The sequence below is a fragment of the Sardina pilchardus genome, chromosome 23 (assembly GCF_963854185.1).
Source record: "Sardina pilchardus chromosome 23, fSarPil1.1, whole genome shotgun sequence".
Taxonomy (NCBI): domain Eukaryota; kingdom Metazoa; phylum Chordata; class Actinopteri; order Clupeiformes; family Clupeidae; genus Sardina; species Sardina pilchardus.
Window position 1 is genome coordinate 26094346 of NC_085016.1, and position 10222 is coordinate 26104567.

The following is a 10222-nucleotide window of genomic DNA, read 5'->3' on the forward strand; positions in this document are numbered from 1 at the left end:
TCCTGGGATGGAGCCACTGATGGAATGCCTCTCCTCAGATCAGACCTAACTGTTGTATTATTTAGATTATTCTAGAACGTATCTTATAGCAAGAAAACCCCATGTGAGTAACACTCATGGCATGTAGTGAGACTAGACTGGGTGTGTACTGTGCATTTGCATTTCCCATGTCTACTCCTCTACCACCATGCTGATCTGAAAACAAATGCTCTTGCAATCATAAACATTCCTGAAAGTTGTCCTGTCTCCACAGAAACGGGATAAAGTTCTACATCACTAAACTCCATTGAAACCCACTGGCGTGGGTTTCTTTGTGGAACACTGCTGCGAGTCCAATGGAAAATCATCTTTAGATGTTTTTCTAATGTGAAGAATTCTTTCAGAGCTTCACAGAAACCGCTTCACAGCACCACCACTCAGCAAGAAGCAAGAGCATTGTTGTTGTCCGATTCTCCCTGTTGAGTTCCAGCATACAGGCTGCTCCTCTTTCAGCCCAACTAAAATAAGACTCTTATTTGGAGTTGAGGCCCACTGTTGCCCTATGGAGGCGGGTACCCCCTCATCAATCTCCAGTGGAACAGTCATGCATTTAAAGCCCCAAATTTGAGAGGCACGATGCGCTGTCTTTCTGCCCTGCTGTGACTGAGGGTGAAAACACCGTAGCAATGAGGGCGATGAGGCGAGACCTAGACAAAAAGGCATGATATGCAAAGGCTCTCTGAGGACTGAAAGGAGCTGGAGGCGAGGAGGACCCCTAAATCATCATTGGAAAATCATTAGAAATCTGGCGGGGTGGGTCGCACAGATTGCCGCTCACCGCGCACAAAGGCGCCGCCCCTTTGGATAAAGCTGGAAATGAAGTGGAAGAAAGGTGGGAGTGGTTTAAGACAGATTTCTTAGTTTTCACCGCGCTCATAAAAGTTTTTACCCCCAGCACGGGTGTTAAGGGTGTATTCATGAGTTGTTAACTATTTTGTTTCCTAATGGAGAAATTATTCAAAGTGTTTTACTCTTGAAACACAGATGGCAGTTAAAAAGGCATCCAGGACGCTCATTTGGTCAGATAATGAAAAGGTTTTTGTGTGTGCATTTGACTTTCAGAGATGGAAGGATATATGCAACATATAGGGAGATAGCACAAAAGATTAAACATAGACATTCACCAAGTATAACGTTATTAAGAGACGTCAACCAGTCATTTACTAGAAGGGCCTGCACAAGCCTTCCCTTCTATCTGAACTGGAGTCGTTTTAAAAAAATTCGGATTCTGATTATTTAATCCGTGCAAGGTGCAACTATTGCATTCAGACCGGGCAATTACCACGTCTGTTTACAAATGGTTGGATTCAGTGTCGTCTTATCTGCGAAAGTGGGCCTAATTAACTTTGAATTGCATTAAGAAGTAATTACTGGAGGGTGTGATGGCACGCGTGTTAAGCATGTCACTTGGGATAGCTCTGGATTCGGCGGCAGAGCAGAAGCTTGCCTGTGAATCGATTGCGCCCCCCTTCCCATCCCAACATGTCCACCTACCCATACACATGCCCACCCTCCCCGCGAAACTGGCCCAGCGCTTTGCGGAGTGACAATAGGCTAAGTCCCCTAGTTATCATACCAAAAGACTTAAGCCTCTCCACACAAACGTCTCATGCGCAGACTTTAGACAACAACTGCCTACCCCTCATGAGAACAAATGTAGTGACAATAGAAGGGCCTCTAAAACTTAAAGAAGGAAAATTCAAATTGGCCTACCGAGATTTTGGCTCGGTTTGCCTAATTCTACTATTGTGACGCTCGCGTGCAGACGGCCAGATTGACACAACAATCACGTGAGAGAATAGAGTCGGGGTGCAGTTGTGAGGGGCTTAAGAATAGGCACCCAAAGTTTTATAAAATATCTCCCCTCAAACAAATGTGAGAGACTCGCACAGCCTCCACAATGCAGAATAATCCGTCCTCTGAAGCTGCTGTGTGATGTAATTTGCTTTTGATTACCGCCCTTTTTCAATAGACATTGCATTGCATTTGAAGACTAAGCTAAATCATGTAAATTGTATTCAGCATAATTTCCCCACTATCAAACATACAGAACAAGCCCTTAGGCTTCCTAAATAGATTTCAATAGTTAGTATTGGGCATGTAATGACTGTCAAGCCACACAACCTATAGATGTGTTCATAGCTTTTATAAATTGAATATAGTTCAATACTTAATTGGGATATATGTTTATATAAATAGCTGTGACCAAAAAATGTATGCAAGAGTTGTGCTCAACGTGAAATGATTTAATTCTTAGAGCAGTCAAGTCAATTTTATCAAGTTGCGTCCGTGGGCATCGGGAGCAGATGGGTCTATTGGTCCTCGCTCTTGTGTGCCCACTAATACTAGTCCTTCTGTTGAACGGCAAGTGCTGCCTTGCAAAAGAGGTGAAGGGAGGGGGGGTCCCTTAAGTAGCCGTGACGGACTCAGCCGAGCTCTAAACGTATTTTAATAGAAGACCCCAGTCCTGGCCAATTCATTCGCTCCTCCTTGTTTAGTCAAAAGAGTTATGGCCGTGGTAGTGGCTTAGTCCGGGAGCCAAATGCCATAATTTAGGTGAACCTGGCTTTGTCGGTTAAAGTTTTTTTTTTTGCAGAATCTAGTAGACTAGGGGTACCTCTTTAAGATTTAAGAGGGTGCCCGGTGATATCCCTTGGGCAATTTCATATATTAAGCCTTTCTTGTCCAATGTGTTGACTATAAGGCGGATATACTGCAGGTGAATAGGGTAAAAGAATTAACAAGCAGATATCACTATGAAACTTCACCAGTTGATTACTTAGATCAATATGAAAAATAAATGTATTACAAGTTTTCTGAAATGTAATGTTTGAATATGCAAATTAGGTATGATGTAATTAAATATGCGCTGATTTGCATAAACGTAAAAAGATCAAATCTGAACATTGGACAAAGCCAGCTTAAATTTTTTTCTTTTCATTTTGTTGACATAAGAGATGAAAAGTATTTTAGAGAGGGAATTATAGATATCTCATTTAGTTATTCAGTAAATCAGAAAATACTATACCAGCCTTTAAAAAATCCATTTTCGCCATGTTTTTTGGAATAAAATGTCATGTAAATCAGGCTAAGAATCATATATCAACAAACCCCTCTGCAAAATCCTTCTAAACATGGTTAGGTATAAGACTGAAAAGTTTGGTGTATGTAGATGCTTGTGAAGTGGAGATTTTGTTCTTCGAGTGAGAGAAGAAACTCATCCATATCCGCCTTATATTCAACACATTGGACAAGAAAGGCTTAATATACAAAATTGCCCAAGGGATATCACCGGGCACCCTCTTAAATCTTAAAGAGGTACACCTACTCTACTAGATTCAGCAAAAAAAAAAACTTTAACCAACAAAACCAGGTCGGACCTGGGTTGGTTGCAACCTGACCCCATGGCTTAGTGACTGGTCTGGTCTGCCAAAAGCTCACGAGAACCTTAAAGGAACACTTCACTTTTGTCGGTTAAAGTTTTTTTTTTGCTGAATCTAGTAGAGTAGGTGTACCTCTTTAAGATTTAAGAGGGTGCCCGGTGATATCCCTTGGGCAATTTCGTATATGAAGCCTTTCTTGTCCAATGTGTTGAATATAAGGCGGATGGATGAGTTTCCTCTCTCACTCGGAGAACAAAATCTCCACTTCACAAGCATCTACATACACCAAACTTTTCAGTCTTGTACCTAACCATGTTTAGAGGGATTTTGCAGAGGGGTTTGTTGATATATTATTCTTAGCCTGATTTACATGACATTTTATTCCAAAAAACATGGCGAAAATTGATTTTTTAAAGGCTGGTATAGTATTTTCTGATTTACTGAATAACTAAATGAGATATCCATAATTCCCTCTCTAAAATACTTTTCATCTCTTATGTCAACAAAATGAAAAGAAAAAAATTGAAACTGGCTTTACCCAATGTTCAGATTTGATCTTTTTACGTTTATGCAAATCAGCGCATATTTAATTACATCATACCTAATTTGCATATTCAAACATTAAATTTCAGAAAACTTGTAATACATTTATTTTCCATATTGATCTAAGTAATCAACTGGTGAAGTTTCATAGTGATATCTGCTTGTTAATTTTTTTACCCTATTCACCTGTAGTATATCCGCCTTATAGTCAACACATTGGACAAGAAAGGCTTAATATACGAAATTGCCCAAGGGATATCACCGGGCACCCTCTTAAATCTTAAAGAGGTACCCCTAGTCTACTAGATTCTGCAAAAAAAAAAACTTTAACCGACAAAGCCAGGTCTGACCCCATGGCTCCCTGACTAGCTGTGGGAGCTGGCACAAAGGCTACATGTGGCGCTCTCTCATTATGTTCAACTTAGGCACAGCCCTCTGTGAAAACTGCGGGAAGTTCTGCTCCCCGTAGGCTGCCACGGCAGAATAATACAGACGTTGATGTCTCCAAAGGGATACCCCACCACGCTATTATATCCGCGCTGCTAACGAGGGGTTCATGCGCCTTTGATATAATCTGACTATAGAAATCCGTCTAAATCTCCGGGCGCTTAAAATAAATCCTATTGGAAACGGGTTTTCTTCACCTGCTCCAGCAGGCGAGGTTACGGGAAAAGGCACGCAGGAGTGACATGCATGTTAAAACGAGCCAACCGGTTTCATCAGCAAATTACAACTCCACTCACACGACATCGCGTGAGGAAAACACTCAAGTAGCCCAGCATTTAAATAAAACCGTTTCATGAGTGGATGCGTAAGAGCTACTTTGATCTGAACAGATATACTGGATTACTAGACACGGAGGAGAAAATACTTCTTGATAGATAGAAAATCCGTGTGAAAGCAATCCATATCACAGAAACAAACTCTAAGTCAAGGAAGATCAAACTGTGCCATTTTAATACAGCTACACAAAATGACTACTGCCCTAGAAATAAGCCAAATAAAGTTATTCATCTTCCTGGCAGGTGAGAGACCACATGGACTTAACTACCTTGTTTGCATGAAATTCCCGAATACAGTCCGAGGAAGATATAAAAAAAAAAGTGATAAAATGTACAACAAACCAGGAAGTGGATTTTGGTGCCAAGTTCTTTGCTTCAAGGAATTTCTAAATAGGCTTAAAGGCCCCTTTCCCTTTCAAAGCAGGGATTGGTCACACTTCATCTCATTTGCATGTGGCTCTCTATAAACCACCCCGCCACTGCAGATCTCTCCATTTGCGTTAAAGGTTTGAGGGCGCAAGCACCAACGTGTGCGCACCAGGGACACACTTTTATCCAAGGTTCAGAAAGAACAGTGTGCCAATGAAACTACGGCTAATTTAAACTGACAAGTGCTTTTGTTTTAATAAAAGCGTGTGTTTCTTAGTGCTGAAGCTCAGCTGAGTTTGGTCACGGACATGGGTGGCACACGAAACTCTCTCTTCTCGTGGCAACGGAGGATGCTTTTTTTCACCTTTACGTGCGCGCTGGCTTTTCTGCCAGCGTTCATCGATGGAAGGACCATGAAATACCAAACCTATGAAGAAGACGCCCCAGGTACAGTCATCGGCAACCTGGCCAAGGACATGTCTATCAGTCTGTCAATGGGGGGCAAGGCCAATTTCAGGATGATGAAACAGTTCAATTCCTCTTTTATCAGACTGAGAGAATATGATGGACAACTAACTATCGGGGAGAGAATCGACAGAGAAAAAATCTGTAAGCATTCTCTTCAGTGTCTCATTGCTTTCGACGTTGTCAGTTTTTCTAAAGAACAGTTCAAATTAATTCATGTCGAAGTGGAGGTGAAAGACATCAATGACAACTCTCCTGAGTTCTCCCGGAGAGAATCTACCCTTGAAATCTCAGAAAATACGGCAGTGGGCACCCGAATCCCCCTTGATGTGGCTGTAGACGAGGACGTGGGCACAAACTATATTCAGAACTACCAGATTTCAGTCAATAGTCACTTTACTATTGATGTTCTGAGCAGAGCGGATGGGGTTAAATATGCGGAGCTGGTTCTAATGAAAGAACTGGACAGGGAGACACAGGCATCCTATGCACTAGAGCTCGTCGCAGCCGACGGCGGAAACCCATCCAGGTCCGGTACCACCAGAATCAACGTCAAGGTGAAAGACTACAATGACAATAGCCCCGTATTCGACCGGAACAACTTCTCTGTCGATCTACCTGAAGACTCACCGGTTGGAACTCTGCTTCTGGATCTTAACGCAGCCGACCCGGACGAGGGCTTAAATGGGGAAGTTGTGTACGGGTTTGGAAATCAAGTGCCCTCAGAAATCCGTCAACTTTTCAAAGTGGACCGAAAATCCGGGAGACTGACGCTCGAAAGCCCCATTGATTATGAAAGCAAGAAAACGTACGAGTTTGACGTCCAGGCGTCTGATTTAGGTCCAAATCCGAGCCCCACTATTTGTAAAATAATCATTCAGGTGCAGGACGTGAATGACAACGCGCCAGACATCAGCATTACCCCGATGACCTCTATCACAGCGGGCATTGCCTACATCACTGAGGCGGCTGCGAAGGACAGCTTTGTCGCTCTGATCAGCACCTCGGACAGAGACTCCGGGGCGAATGGCCAGGTTCACTGTACCCTGTACGGGCATGACCACTTCAAACTTCAGCAGGCGTACGAGGACAGCTACATGATTGTCACCACATCACCTTTGGACAGAGAAAAGATCCCTGAATACAATTTGACGGTGGTGGCTGAAGACCTGGGCTCTCCGCCTTTCAGGACGATAACGCAATACACAATCAGACTGAGCGACGAGAACGACAACGCCCCTGTCTTCAGCAAACCTGTGTATGAAGTAGCGGTCGTGGAAAACAATGCGCCTGGCGCCTACATCGCAACTGTGGTGGCGAGGGACTTGGACCTGACGCACAATGGCAAAGTGACCTACAAGCTGGCGGACTCGTACATCATGGGATCACCGGTGTCCACATTTGTCTCCCTGGACCCCGCCACGGGTTCACTGTACGCGCTGCGAAGTTTCAACTATGAGGTCATCAAACAGCTAGATCTGCGAGTCCAGGCGAGCGACGGGGGGTCGCCGCAGCTCCACAGCACCGCGACCATCAACCTAAAAATAGTTGATCAGAATGACAACCCGCCGTCCATCACACAGCCCGCCCTCAATAACGGCTCCGCAGAAGTTCTGCTGCCTAAAGATGCCCCTTCGGGTTATGTTATAACCCAGATAACTGCCAGGGACGCGGACGAGGGCGCCAATTCAGAGCTGTCCTACAAAATAACCTCTGGCGAAGTCTCGTTGTTCTCCATCAACAAAGCCAGCGGAGAGATCTATCTAAATCGCGAGCTGAACTACGATGTCGACGAAAGCTTGCGAGTCACAGTCACTGTCAGTGACAACGGCAGACCCTCTTTGACTTCCACAGCTACAATACACTTCACCATAATAGCCGGAGCTCCCCCCAGCGACCGAACCATTTTCAGACACACCAGCAACGGGGAGCCCGGTGAATGGGACCTTTCAATTGTCATCATTGTCGTCCTTGCCGGGAGCTGCACCTTGTTACTGCTAGCCATCATACTGATCGCCACCACCTGCAACAAACGCAAAGCAGTCAAGAGAGGACACGAGTTCGACCTAGACAAAGATGGCATGACGAACCTGGAGGGTGGGAAGAACAACAGTGACCAGCTCATTCCCATCCACAGCGATAATGTGTTTGACGTGCATCCCTACACAAACAAGCCCTCTTTCGCGGGCTCTCTCCAGACAGGAAGCGACACCTGCTCCAACTCCGAAGACGGCACTGAGGCCACCTGCACCTATGAGCCAGACAACAAAACCCACGTCGCCAAACTCGAGGTGAGTTAGTGGTTTCACTGACTGAGTTATAGTCTACAGAGAATATTTATGGTTATAAGCCATTCGTATTTTATTGCAACACTAAATGATTGTCTTTAACGTCTCTCTTTGATTTATTTCAGCAGGGATATTCTACGCTGCCAGGCTATGGAAAGGAAACCCTCAGACCCATTACCATATGGAAAGGCAACTCGTTCACAACCATCTCAGCACGAGATCCACAGTTCAGCGGGAAGGATAGCGGGAAAGGAGATAGCGATTTCAACGACAGTGATTCTGATATCAGCGGGGACGGTCTGAAAAAGGACCAGAGTAACGCACAGCATGGTAAGCAAATGATTCTGATTGAACACTGACACTTTACCACTGAAGTTACTTGTCTGGAAAAAAACGCACGAAACGAGGAACGGAATGAACTCATCTCTTGTTCCTTCACCAGGTCTGTGGGCATGCACTAGTGAATGCAAGATTCTCGGCCACTCCGATCGATGCTGGAGTCCTTCAGCTACTCGGGCGAATAGCAACTCGGCTCATGGACAGCATCTCTCGTCATTTGCCAAGACGGCCTCGCTTCCCAGGGACACCCTTCGCAGAGACAACTATTACCAGGCGCATTTACCCAAAACCGTGGGCCTGCAGAGCGTCTATGAGAAAGTCTTGCACAGAGAATACGACTACATGTTGGTCACCCCTCCGAGACCTGTGAGGGTGCAAGAAATCAATGATATTACAATTCCTGTATATTCACCAACGACAACACGCTGTCCAACTAATGAAGTCTGAGGCTTCTGTATGCGCTTTATTTTAAGTTAATTATGTATTTGAAACCAGCTAGTTGCTGCAAATGTATGACAATATTATTATCAATGTTATTATCATCATCATTATTATTTTACAGAGAAAATATATGCCAACATATAATATTTGTGTAGAGTGCATTTTGATGTCAGTCCTCGTCCAATTTCGATCTATCCAATCAGTGGACTTTGTTGAACATACTATGTATATTGAGATTTTGTAAATACAGAGTATATTTTTTATAATGTTATTGAAAAGAAGACAGATGGTGAATCTGAGAGTATTTTATTTTAATGGCATGTTTATTATTTAAAAGGCCCTGAGATTCATTTTTATGGCCAATAAGCCCTATGTATCAAGTTGATAACATTGTACGAATATATTTGAATGCCAAATGTGTTTCTCTTATTGCTCAAGTTTCTATCACATACATTGAAAATAAACTACTGAACATAATGCTGTTCTCTGGCTACGTCCCTCCTTTGTCAGCGTTGCTGAAACTTTCCTACATATCAGGTTGTTCAAGGACAGAGGATGGCGCTGTTTACAAACCAGAACTTGCTGAAGTTGTATGACACTCGATGTACACTTGATGTAGCCTAGGCTACCCCGGTGATAGGCTGAAAGCCACAGATAGAGGCTGATTTTCAATTTCAATTTCAACACAGGATGTGAGCGTCATTAAAATGATCATGCTCGGTTCCAAGTAAAGCTACACAGATTGAGAGCGAGGCCTGGGCCATACCAACATGTTAAATCTCGTACACGTCTTCACTGTTAGGCTTATGAATGACTTCTGTGTCCGAAATGGGGCACTTTTAGCACAGCAGTTTTGAATACGAGCAGCATAGCCTACTGTAGTGAAAACATTGTGAGAGGCTTCTAACGCGCCTTAGGAATCCCGCCGTAAGAATGTTGCCATTCTTTGTAGGCCTCACGTGTGACCTTTTACATGTTGGTTCGAGACATGACAACCAAGTCTAACATTAGGACCGCAGCTGAAAAAAAATGCATTGTCATCATTGAAAACAAAGTGTTCTGATTTTTCAAATGGAAAAGCTGAAGCATGTTGTGCATTTGCAGCAAATGCATCCAATCCTAGATTGCAAACCAAACTGGAAATATGGCGGCTATGCGCGCATTGGGTTGTCACTGGTTGTTAGTCGCGTTGATAACATGTTTCTGGTACTTCATGACGTCTGTGGAATTAAACTGCTTCCATCTAATGGCAGGGCAATTCATTTTATTGGTTAGTTTCCACAAAAGCTGCAACAGAAGTCAACACTTACCATTGGCTACCCACACGAGTGACCTGTTACAAACCCTTCACACCCTGAACCATCTGTCAAATTTTGAAAACAAATACCTTACTTGGGACGGCCCAGCCAAGAACCAAGATAGCCCCCCCAGCAGGTAATAGGCTCCAGCAACACAAGCCATTCCTTCTCCTCATATGCGTTTTTTCCCTCTTCTCTTAGTTTTCCCCTCTCCTGTCTAAGGCCTGACTGAGCACAACTAGGGTAGTTTTCGTAGCAGACGTCTCCACGCAGCC

The 10222-nt window shown here is 43.9% G+C and overlaps 1 protein-coding gene across 1 annotated transcript; it reads left to right on the forward strand.

Annotated features, from left to right (window-relative positions):
• The first annotated feature begins 5529 nt into the window (after positions 1 to 5529).
• Positions 5530 to 9114, forward strand: LOC134071306 (protocadherin-8-like). The gene is made up of 3 exons (XM_062527982.1): positions 5530 to 7872; positions 7995 to 8199; positions 8312 to 9114. The coding sequence occupies exons 1-3, from the start codon at positions 5530 to 5532 to the stop codon at positions 8653 to 8655; spliced, it is 2892 nt and encodes a 963-aa protein (XP_062383966.1). The 3' UTR covers positions 8656 to 9114.
• The last annotated feature ends 1108 nt before the right edge of the window (positions 9115 to 10222 follow it).